The sequence below is a fragment of the Monopterus albus genome, unplaced genomic scaffold, assembly GCF_001952655.1.
Source record: "Monopterus albus unplaced genomic scaffold, M_albus_1.0 scaffold8.1, whole genome shotgun sequence".
Classification (NCBI taxonomy): domain Eukaryota; kingdom Metazoa; phylum Chordata; class Actinopteri; order Synbranchiformes; family Synbranchidae; genus Monopterus; species Monopterus albus.
In genome coordinates this window covers 346812-359996 of record NW_018127888.1, presented here as the reverse complement: position 1 = coordinate 359996, position 13185 = coordinate 346812, and the positions used below count along the sequence as shown (strand labels likewise).

At 40.0% G+C, this 13185-nt stretch overlaps 1 protein-coding gene across 2 annotated transcripts in view; it reads right to left on the bottom strand.

The window, feature by feature from the left end:
* Window positions 1-13185, bottom strand: part of igsf11 (immunoglobulin superfamily member 11) — a 95602-nt gene that overhangs the window by 13480 nt on the left and 68937 nt on the right. For both annotated transcript variants that reach the window (XM_020586259.1, XM_020586265.1), the window contains one exon: window positions 3132-3295. In XM_020586259.1, coding sequence (XP_020441915.1) covers window positions 3132-3295 — 164 coding nt within the window. The remainder of the gene's footprint in view (window positions 1-3131; window positions 3296-13185) is intronic.

Sequence of the window (13185 nt, the reverse complement as noted above, 5' to 3'; positions counted from 1 at the left end):
AGGTTGGTTCCCTGGCTGCTCCATCCCGGGCGACATCATGGTCCTTGATTTTAATCTATTCATAAAGGGCTTTTGAGAGACTCAAAACAAACTGATAATTTAATCAATTGAATCTATTCTGTACCTGTGTCTGCCTGCTGTTTGTTACTGAGTGGGTAGTGTACAGTAGAGCTAAGGTGAACTGCAATATGTATGTAGCTGTAACGTCTTTCAATATACTCATCATTTGATGCCTATTTGACATAATGTACATTATGTAGAAATACTGACTGTAGCCCTTAAAAAGCAATATTTTAAATGAATGATTTGGGTTTTCCTTTGTTTTCATTAGTATCTCTCCTTTGTATTGATTCAAGCATCTAAATAAATTTCAGATGCACCAGACTGTCACACAAAATAAAAAGCTCATAGTTCATTAAGTTCTATAGCCTATAATGTAGAATTAACCATGCAGGCTGTAAAGCACATTGTGAGTCTCAAACAAATACACAACAAGATTAATCTGGGGCAACAGCAAAACAGCTACGCTTGCGCTGTGGGAGAAGTCAACACATCTTGTGCTGTTATCGTCTAATGATGCTAAAAAAGTTGCATCATTTATCACAATACAAACATGATATTCAGATTTAAGGAAAGAGAGGTCAGTGTGCACTCGCTGTGTTAACACAGATTGCAAGGGTGTGCAGTAATTCTTTATAGCTTTTAGTATTAGTTGTCATTATTTATGACATTCTCCTCTAAAATGGCCTCATACTTATACTGTCGCTCTTTCCGGCATTTTATTTTATAACTCACTTTTTAGACAAACAGACAAATTTCTCACGCACAACCTGATGGTAAAACAGGGCTTCACATAGTATTTGTTTCTTTTTGTGTGTGAGTATGCAGATTGTGTGTGCACCACTGCATGATGTGCATATGTAATGTGCTATTTGTGATTATCTGATCTTAAAAACTTGTGTGTGCATCACAGTAGTTGTACCCCTGTGTTCGCAGGTATACATGAACAGTATGGACCTTGCTATATATAGTACATGCCAAATAACAGCCACATGCATATCCATGAGTAAGTGCCTGTACAGGTTTGTGTTCACTGCTGTTTTTTATTACTTTGTGGGTACACTGTGCAAGTGTGAAGGTAACAGAATAAATCTTTATCCACAAGTGTGTGTGAGAGCATCCATGTGTGGAAATATATAATTAAACATTTCCACTTTTTGTGTGAAGTTAGTAAATATACACAAGCCCAGAATGTATGCGTGCGGATCAGCACTACATTTGGACCAACGGTCTTTCTAATGCCAGTTTGTCTCTGTGTATAATGTGTGTGTACGTGTGCAGTGAGAACAGCTGCAATATTGAGCCTGTCGTAGGCGTGAGGTAATTAGTGCAGAAGATGATTGTATTATTTGGATGGCCGACCGGCGCCAGGGTTCAAATTGAAGGGAGGCAGGTGAGCTTGTATGGCCTGCAGCTGCATGTTAAACAACTCAAATGGAATCACAGAAGTCCCACAAAGGGAGGGAGGGAGGAAAGGCAGGTGAGGAAAAAACAGAAAGGAAGAAAGAGAAGCAGCCCAGAGAAGGACAACTGTGTGTGGCCAGTGAGACAGTGTCCGTAAGACCTAAATAAAGTTTAAATCACACAGTGTTTTAGGCAAATTAAACTTCTACTCCAAACAACAGTCACAACAGTAAAATGAGCTTCAGGATGTTCTTGGCCATACAGTTGATGTATTGTTTTAAAGGTACAGTAGAACATGGCCTCATGAAACTGCAGTAGAAGTTGGAATGTGTTACAGTTATCTAGGTTATAGACACATCTTAAGCTTATTACCATCTCTATATTACTCTAATATCATGGTCTAGTTTCTATAACTTACACAACTAATATCCTAAAGGTGCACTCAGATGCACAGGAAAGAGAAGTAGTAGTCTGTATTTTTCCACAAGTGGCCACTGTGCATACATATGCATGTATATGGGTTTTCTTTAGTGGTCATCAGACTGTGCTCAGATAAAAAAAATAAGTCTCCATAGGTTATTTGTGCAAGCAGCTTATTACAACCCATAGTTACCTTTTCTTGCTAAGTGAAATGTAGCAGCTGTGTGAGAAGCCAACAGTTTTTTCAGCAAAGGAGAAAGTCCAGTGACATATACAGTAGTTATAAAGCAGTCACAAAGTCACAAACCGTTTGTTTCCCATTTCAAACCAATAGTCAATGCTGCTTCTTTAAACCATAATGACAATCATTCCATTACTTTAACCACATATTTACTGTATTTATTGTAACCATGATGACAAACAGTCTCTAAACTTAATATAGCACTGACTTTAATCCAAACCATGATCTTTTATTAAATCTAACCATGTTTTTTTGTTTATTTGTTTGTTTTGCCTAATTTTTTGTCAAACCTTTATCATAATGTCAGGACATTTTTTTAGCCTTTGGTGTGTCTCCTGCCACTGTAGGGGCACTGTTTTAGGAAATGCACCTATGAGTTGTATCAGAGGGCAGGAACAAATGACATACACGGTCATTTAGGTTGGAGGACTTGTTGGATTATGAGAGCCACTGCTTTCATGCAACTGGTCCTTGAGACCCCTCTGTAGATGTACTGTGAAAACTTCTCACTTCTCAACTGGAACAAATGTGTCTTCATCTTAATTTTGGCCACTCACATGTCTATCTGTGCCTACTGTTTCTGACTTTCTATGCATTTGTGAAACCTCTTTTGCTGTACCTGAGCACACCTTAGTATAGATCAACAGTAAAAACATGTACCTGTTTTGACTGAGAGGTTGATGTTGGGAAGCATCACGGGCATCCGCACGATCCATATACAGTAATGGTGCATGAGGACATCAGGTAGATGAAACATACAGCAGTAAACTGGCAGTATGTGTCTCAGTGGGTCCCAAAACAGTGCACAGCATCTCTGACTGTTTACTGACTTACCATCCAAACTTCTAAATAATCACAACCATCTCAGCAATACTCTTATCAAAGTGGTTTTCTAGGTACAAATATCAAGAATATGTTTTATAAAATTCCTTTTATTCCAGCTTTTACACTGGTTGCTAAGGGACTGCTCTGTCCCTGTGAGTGAGTGGGTGTAATTCAAGTGTACCTGTTCTGGCTGGTTGGCATTGGACAGCGGTATTACCATCCAAATGATGTTGAGATTGTTAAGGGCAGCACTGGTGGTGAAGGAGCAGGGCAAAATGGCTGCTTGGCCTCGGGCCACCTGAACACTGCTTTGGGACACCGTCACATCCAGCGCCTGCACACACACTGCAAGAGGAAGGAGGCCATGATCAGTGGGTTGATTCACAGCAAATAAGCACACACAGTACTGAGATGTAAACAAATAAGACAACACAGCAATTACAACTCTCATCTGATGCATCCTATAGAACTGTATCAGGTGTGAATCAGTGTTGGAGAAGCTACTTTAAAGCATAGCAGTTACTTCACACTGGAAGCTACAAAGTTACTCTACAGAGAAATTTTGTTTGGTTAACTAATACAAAATTGCAATGATTGTTATAAACAAATCTGGATTTTGTATTAGCTGAATACAACCAAAACAGTAAAGAAGAAACTATTTAACTTGCACAGTTTAAGACTGTTTGACCGACTTGAGCGCTGGTCTAAAAAAAATGGGCGGTTGTCTTATTTGTCAGTTTTGAACCCTTTCACTTACAAACTTAGTAGTTTTCAATGTGCACCTTTTTAAAAACTGGCTTATTTTCAGAGCAGTCTCTTGTTTATATGACATGAGCGTTCTCCCAAAGTCCTTATCCAACAGGTGGTTGGCAAAGAAAAAGTCATACTGCAGGCTATTTAATCCCCTCTCTCAGTGATATTGGAAAACCTGCCCTTAGGAGGACAAAGAAGCAGACACAGGTAAATGTATAGATGTAAGCAATAATGAGCAAAACCTTGGCCGTCTACACTTACAGTAAATGTACAATATTTCAGGACGCATAAAGTCATATTTAATCTTCTATTGAATTATTTCTCTTCAGGCATTGCAGCAAAACCAAACTGCTCATCTGAAATGATCTCAGCAGCTAAATAAACATCTAGACCACACTGTGAAGGATCACATGAAATATGTAATGGCTAAATGAGAAAAACATGGCAGGCTGTCTCTTGAGTTATTCATCTCCCAAAACAACTTGCTTTTTTCATGGGAAGACGGGCTGTATCAATACATATTAGATGAACATGACAAGTGGGGATAGTAATGGCTGTTTTAGATACTATTTGCTAGTTTCCTGTGCACATGCAGTGTACAACCATGATAGCATGTTCTTGGGTGCAACAAAGGTTTAGCTTCTCAAACTAAGAAGCTAAACAGCTGCTTTTCTCATCTTGACTTAGCTGTCAGCCATAGAAACACACAGAGAGAAATATGTACATGGAGCATCCTATTTCTAGACCAGTTAAAGACATTACGGACAAAATTGAGTTAGCTCTGCCCCACAAGCATTCATCCAGGTCCTGAAAAAAAAAAAAACAATCTACACATGATGAGGTGGATGATTGCACTAATGTGATTTACAGAAACTGTAGCTGATCAGGTTAGTGATAATGTAAGATGATGATCTTGCCATAAACTAACAGGAGAAACCACCAGCATGTCATTTGTGTTGTTATATGTAGGAGTTCGAGCAATAAACCATTCTTGCACAAGAAAATTATTTCTTATCTAGTTTTTTGTATTACCTGTACCTTGACAGAAAATAAGGCTTTTATTCCTATCTGCAAAGAATTCCAGCCCTCAAGTGTTAAGTATGTCTGTTGATTTTTAGTTTTGAATATCAGCATCATATTCTAGCTGACAGACTGGCTGTTGCTCCCTTCCTGTCTGTCCAAAACCTGCTGGACTTCCTACGCTTTTCTTCTGCTGGCAGATTCAGTACCACACACCCTGCCGGCGCCCTGCTGGCACAGGGAAGGTAGGCAGTGCATGAACTGCTCCACTCTGTTATGGTTTATAAGAGATATGTTCAAGAACAGGTTTTATGAACAATTTCACTTATAAGCATCATATTTCACTGGAGTGTCGATATGCATCATTTACAGTAGTATAATTCCTAACTGTACAGTAAAACTAGTGTAGCCCAAGCTGTGTGGCAATCCCTCAGCATGTACTGAGCTTCCATTACCCTTTGTGACATCTACAATCTTAGACCATTATCATAAATACAACCTATTGCTCACTACTCTAAGCTGATCTGCTCCTATCCTCTGTGCACACACATGTTCACTTCCTGCATAGAGTCGATTTACTGTGTTTGAGGATTAAGAGAAAAGAAGAGGATGTTCATACATGAAACACAAGGTTAGAGGACCTTAACAGAATGTGTGACTGACAAAAAGAGCACAGTGCAAGTGTTTATTGTGTGTGGGCCACACAGATATTAAATGTGCTAGAGTTAGAGAGAAAGATAAAAATGATGGGAAAGGAAGGTAGCAGGCAAGAAAGAAAAAGAAAGAAAGAAAGAAGGGTCCTAGAGGAATGAGGATAGAAGGAGCATCTTATCGTCTCTAAGCCTCTTTCAAGGCAGCAGTCTCTCAAGCAACCAGCAGCTGGAGGGCTCATTTCAAAACAGTGGATTAGGGAACGACTGCACAGAGAGCCTGTAGGCTCCAACAACCAAAGAACACACATGCACATCCTTGTTTTGATCACTTACAGGTTCCCTACATAGATTTACTTTCATTTCCAGGAGATAGTTAACCAAGGCTGGCACTCGCTCTAACTTTACACTGCATCACTGTCGTAAAATCCAACAAAATGCATCTACTAGTGACGCCGGGCCCTGTGAAGCTGGTGTGCTCCTGGTTTTTGGTCCCCACAAGTATAGAACCACCCGCTCCCCAAATCATAAACAAGCACACAGGCACACATGCTAGTGAATGTATGCACCTATAAAGCGCACACATGCTGTCTTGACTCAGACACTCATGCACTAAGAGTGGGAAGAGCTCGACAGTTCAACTAAACTGTGGCATTTCTTGGAGTTACCTCATTATTGCACACACTTCTGCCAAAGATTCACCCAGGCTCCACAGTTCCACATGAAGCATGTCCAATAGACAACTGCTCTTCCAGAGCGTATACTGTAAAAGGTTTGATATGTGGGGAATGAAAGGAACGGTGAGCCACTCACTGTGAAATTTGACCAGCCAGATAAAAAAGCGTGATGCAATGTATAAAGTATGAAGTAGTAATGTTACAAATAAAAAGGATTATGTCTTTGCTCAGTAAAGAAACCACCACCTGAAACCACAAACCACACTGAATCTAAGAAATACTCTCAAAGATAGACCAGGTTTTGATAGCCACTATTACTTTATGCTTCCCTCTGTTTGTTCTCTTTCAGCATGTTTCTTTACTGCCCAAGGCTACGTGCAGTGCAGACCTCTGCAATCTTCCTCATATCTTCAGGCCGATGGGCATGGGTGTGATGTAAACAAGCTGTCCATCTGACTGAGCTTACCATCCAAGCCTTCGTCAACAAACATCTGGCTTCCTCTTGCTCTCACTTCCAGCTCTGAGCTACCCTGAGGCACAGCTCAGCAGAACAGCAAAATCTAACTATGTTAGCCCTGCCTGATGCTGACCATTCAGTGCCCAGAGCTTTATGAACCTGCAGTACATCACTGCTACACCATGGCCCTTATTAGATATTGCTGTGGGATGTTACTTCCACATTTTCAGTATATCATTTTAGGATAATTTGGTCAAGTCACATTGATTCAATTTAGGCAACTGTCCACTGACCAGATGACTTAGGATTTTCATCGACAACTATAGCAGCCCTCTAAATATAAAGTAGCAAAATGAACTGTTTACTGCTGACTCAGTTGGCAAAATGTTTAAATTTGGCCTTGGATATTTACACCATCCATGAGCTGCCAATTCATATATTAGTAGCTTCTTGCTATTTTGGGGGAACACTGTTGAGAGGAAACTGCCTTTACCTGTCTCTGACTGATAATAAACCATAAAGTAAGCCAGGACAGGCATGTATTTGTAGAAATGCACAGGTATACTGTATGGGAGCCTTTGTGCAAATTGTTCTTTCTTATAAGCAATAACCTGCCATTTCCTGTTGTGTTTTTCATTTTGCATGCTTTTATTAATAATGAAATTACAAAAATATGGCAAATTTGTATAGAGAATAAAGGTGTAATTGAAAATATATGGAATTTAGTGAAATGACATGAAACAGATGGATCATGTAAATCATAATAAAATGTCTTATTTGTATATAAGATAAAAGTTAGAGGAAAATATTTACATTTGAGGGAGGAAGAGGGAGAGTGGAGCAAAGTGCTGTGATGAGTGGTGAGTAAGAGCAATAACCGAAAAGGAGAAATAAAAGAAAAGTAAATTACTATGAGAAGGAAAGAACAGTCAGTCAGGGAAGTACTGTACAGAGAAGAAGAATAAATCAGAAGAAAGAGACAAAGGAGGAGGAGAGGAAAAAGCAGGGAGGATGCTGCTGTTTCCAGAGAGGACTAGCTCTCTCTCATCATGTGGGAGCAAAGTGTCAAAAGTGCTGTTGATTAATGCATGAGGAAAAACATACACCTCATAGAGCATGGAAATCTGTGTGTGTGCGCTCATGCTAAGATGCAGCCATGATGGGTTAGAGAACAAATACAAAATGAATACAACACTTCCACTCTCTCACTTACGCAAATGCTCACTGATTCTCTCTCTCTCTCTCTCACACACACACACACACACACACACACACAGAGAGAGAGACCATACCTGCTTGGCAAGTCATTTGCATCTGTCTTTTTATTCATGTGACTCTTTTATTCATAGGATTTACTTTAATTTCATTTTCAAAGAGATGCCCCTAATATGTGATGTGATGAGCCTCTGGCACAGCTTTGGGCTGGGACACACACAGAGACATGTATACATCTGTTTACTTCAGATGATTGATGGTGTTAAAAGGTGGAACTATAGACAGACAGCAGAACGCACATTAATACATATTTAAAAGTGAATTTAATTCTCTATCAGACATTAAACTGAGTTCATTCCTCCTCACCAACAACTATGAATGAACTGATTGTTCAACTTTATCCTCAAATTTACACCCACTTACTGCACCTCTGTGTTTCAAGTTCATTTTCCATGGCATACCAACAATAGTCACCTTTTTTAACCAGAAAGCGACATTAAAAACATCACAGTCTGCCAGTTTCATGTGATAGCTTCCTTTTGTCAACTGCATTTTCTGTAAGAGTGAGACTTCCACAGAAGTGAGATGTTTCAGGCGTGACATTCGGTAGCCCTGATCACATTTTATGTTTAAACTGCATGCTTTTAGAATTTTTCTCTGGGCTATGGAAATGCCTACTGCAAGACCTTTAGAGCTTTGAACTCCACATCAGAAATGTATCCACTCCAAGGACAAAAAAGTAAGATAAGTAATACCATAAAATTAAACCCAAGCATGAACACATCTACACATGGATTCATGCACACCAGCACCTGTTCCCACACAAAAAATGATGCTCTGTGTCCCATTCTCTTGCAAAAGACCCAGGGGCTTCATGATGAGTGGAGTTCATGTATGTAGCAGACCCTGTAATGTTGCCACTGCTCACAAGAAACCAGGGTGAAGCAACAAGTGAGCAACGATTTCCATGTGAAACTCAGGTGGCAGAGTTCTGTACCCAGCTGCTCAATGGGAACTTATTAAGTACCATGATCAAAAAACTATTGAGGTAAAAATAAAGTCACATACCAACTGACTTGTCCTTCTGGAAGGGTATTTAATTTTTGTATGCAGCTTTGTTGGCTTAAATGGAGTTTGACTAAAAAAAAATCTATAGCTCTCTGATGGTTGTTTACTTTCTCAATGGTTTGTCAAGGCTATAAAATATTTAATGGAATAGATATGGGAAATATGCTTCTCCCTTTTTTTTGCCAAGAGTTAAATGAGAAGATCTATATGAAGCCAGGGGATGGTTAACATAAAGACTGGAAACAGGGGAAAACAGCAAGCCAGCTCTGTCCACAAGTGAAAAAAAAATACCTCATGTCAAATCGTATGTTTAATCCACATAGGTGCAGTTGAAGTTGTTTTATTTGGATTGATATGCTGGACTAAATCTTTGGCTACTTCCTAGAGCCTTCACAGGAAGTTACTGCACCTGAGAAACAACCCAACCTGATGTATGTATAGTCTGTAATCACTATATATTACAGCTGATTGTATAAAAAACACAAAAACAAAGTTCACCATCTTTAGATCAGTAGTAAACTGAACCTTTAGGACTGCCTGTTAAGTCCATGCAGACCATATTCTTGATTTACAGCAAAGCAAATGCTAGTCCTGTCTACTCTGTACAGAGCACACAAACCTCTGATTACAACTAAACTGCGTGAACTAAAGCTGAAAAAGACTCATCTTCTGCTTGTCTCGCATGCATTGTCCAGGTTTACAGACTGTGTATAATTTATTTTAATTACATGATCAGAATTAGGGCAGCATGGTGGCACAGTGGTTAGTGCTGTCATCTAATGAAAGGATCTTAGAAATCTCTTGTTCATACTCCCTTCATACCTACCACACCCATCCATCCTAGATGACCGATTAGCCACGACTCCAAGAGACAGCCCCACTGGCCAGCCAGTATACAGTATCTTCAACACCTCTAAACTGTACTGAATCTGACTAGACCAGCTTAGTGCATGCCTAACGTGCTACTACTGTAAACACAAGGCCTCTTAGCTTACACACAAGCATATAGCAACAAATATTATGTAGTGTATTAATAAAATGTGGTAACCTAACTGGAGTGTCACAACCTACTGTCCTCAAAACATTGAAAAGAAATATTACTTTGACATGAGCAACACCTAATGAGGAATATTTTCATCTCTGAATCACAAGTTCAAGATTGACTGCTACTTCAAATGAACTTAGAGAAAGTTGTAGTTAACAAGCTAACAGCTGATCGGTCAATCTAGCGTGCTCGGCTGTGTACACTGAGCAAGCAGAAGGTTAAAGTAGGCCGCTGCCCCCGTGCACATATAAGCCTGGGCACTGGAAGAATACTGCTAAAGCAGCAAACAGATGGCTCTGCACATGCAGCCCTGGACACAACTACACACAATGTCCAAAAACAGTGGAGTATCTTAATCACAAACATACAGCTCTAACTTAATACACTGACATGCTTGCTCATATTATAGCGAGGGGGAAAAAAAAGCTGAGGAATCAGACCTGGATTTCCGCAAAGGAACAGACTGAGTTCCTGTCAGCCACCGTGCAGCCTTCAAACTGTCTCTGTGTAGTAACTCCATTCGCTGGCAGCCTTGCATGTTTGGCAAACCTGTCACACTGTCTGCACATAAATCTAACATTCTGGCAAACATACTGATCTGCCAGTAAGATGACATGATTGGCAAGGGGTTCTGTTTTGCTATTTGGCAGCTGCCATCCTCAAGTCCCTTTTAACTGGGTGACAATGGCCTGGTTCTGCCTAAGACATCCAAATGAAGCACCAAAGAGAGACCCCATGTCTCGTATGCAAGTATAAATACCTTGGAGGTAAGAGTTAGCAGGATAACAAGCAAAGTTACACTTCCATAAGAAAGCACATTTTTGCCAACTTGGATAAAAGCAAAAGGATGATACACACATTTTTATGATTGCATAAACTGCATTTAATCTTTCAGCCTTAAATAAATCCAAGAAAGCAAAGATTTGGAAAGTTCAGTCCTCCATAAAACCTATTATATAAGTTGAATCTTCAAGTTGTCTGCGGATGTTTGAAACACCCTTAGTGAAACCTCTAGGCCACTTGTGCTGTTTCCTTCTTTATACTGCATGGAGGTAATACCAGGCTCCTTGCACTCTGTCCACTGTATGCACATCACAGGTTTACATAAATACCTGCCTAAGCTTCTCAATCAGCCTGCCTGAGCGTCACAGCACCAGCCAGCAGATAAGAAGACTATTCCTGGAACTAGCATTTGCCTAAGGTAACCTTGTCTGATGCAACTCAGTTAGTAATTGGCTTGTAGGCAGAGAATGTTCTCTCTCTATATGATCTTCGTCTTTGTTCTTTTCTTTGTTTCTTTTCCAACTCATTTACCTGGCTTGATCTCCCTCTCTCCTGTTCTGCTTTCTTCTCCGCAGTAGCTCTCCAAAAGAAGACACTGATTTTAGATCAGACAATACTGGCCAGCACTGCTTCTACAGGTGATTTGGTCAGTACACTTCTCCAGCAATAAGGGTCTGGAATGATTGATCGTCTGTTTGAGTCCCTGTGTGGCACAGCTTCACAGAGAACTCTTGATTAACTCAGTGCCACTAAAGTGTACTATCAGAGGGAAGCAGAGAGTGAGGCTGGAACATTGTCATGTACCACAATTAATTTCAGATCTTTCACACCTTAAATTAACACACTTTAATTTAAGATTAATTACCATTATTGTTTCAAATATGTGACAAATGTGTTGAACCATTATACACACACACCTATAGGTACTGTAAGATCAGTCTCAGCAAACTAGTGCTATATTTGAAAGGACTGAGAATCCACTGACTGCACTGCACCAGCTCTCTCACTCTCTCTCTCTCCCTCGCATATGCGCATGTGCACACACACACACACACACACACACATACACACACACACGCTTTCCCTAAACTTTTTTGGCCCCACTGTCACAAAACCTTGTGATCTCCCTGTGGACAGCTGCTCTCAGCTGATTCAGTCATGACACATGACCAGTCAAGTGATGCATGACCTTAACGAGAAAAGAAATAACAACTACTATTGAGTCCCCTAAAATCTCATTAAATTTTTTTGCACTTGTAATGAATAGTGCACTGAGACTTGCATGGTATTTTGCAATGGCAAGTTCACAAATATGGTAAGAGAAGTCAAAGGAGAACTAGGATCATATTATACTATATTGTAACATAATTGGCAGTACAGAGCAATCCCCATAACAGCAATGCTCTACCTCTGCTTTGCATTACAGAATGAGTTAACATGTAAATCTTAAACTCTTCATTAATGGAAAGAAATGATCTGACTATATGATGTGATGCTGTCAGAGCTGGAACTTCCAAACTGAAATGCCCTGACAGTGTATGGACATCAAACATCAGGGACAGTTGAGAACACACCATACAACAATCATGTCTGCACTTCTTTGTTCTTACTTGATTTGTCTTAACCAGCTCTGATCTACTTCTGCTGATGAGACATAAATTATAAATTGATATACTGCAATGGTAAATTGGAAAAAAATGTTCATTGTGTGCAAACTTTTGGTCTTTTTTGCACAGCCCCTTTGATGTGTGCTTATGTCTCGGTATTGACCAGCATGGTGATGTTTGATGTAGGCCAAACGCTAGCTCAGCAAACACTGTGAGCAAGCCTACACTCTAATTCTGCTCAATGGTCAAATTTGCATTCAATTGCAAACTCTACTGTACTGTAGCACACTCACGCCACACACACACACACACACACACACACACACACACACACACACACACACACATGAAGACACACACACCATTGTTCTACTATTCAGCAAAAAGAACAGCACTAAAAAAAAAAGAGCACAAACACGCTGAGTTGGCGCTCTTTAAGTGTCAAAGATTCTTTCCCAGACAGGAAGAGAAATCCAGGAAACACACCAAACTCTGATCACTGAACAGAAGTTTTCTTGTGCTCTGATCAGCCAACCAGCTTTCAGTACAACTGTAATGTACATAAAAAGTCTGAGTTCAAAAGAACATATCTGGCATAATGCTTGACTTTCCTGACGTCAACTGCAGCACCGTGTTTTGATTGTATTACATATAAGAACAAATGAGTCCTCTTTGATTGTATTTGTATACATAGTCATGGCACCAAACTGATATGCATTATTACAGAAATCACAGCTCTAACCCAGAAACACAGCATTACTATATACTGACTATATAGTGCTGAATGACAGTTTGAGGGAGGCACTCAGTGACTTTTCTTAAAAGTCTCATTGAGAACCCAGAGGTCCCTCACTGTAGGTCATGTCACTCCTTCAGCCAGTGTGGCTGCACAGTTAGGTAATGCTGTTGTTGGCAAGCGACCTCTTCCTCGATAAAAGGTGCTACATAAACCTCAGTGTG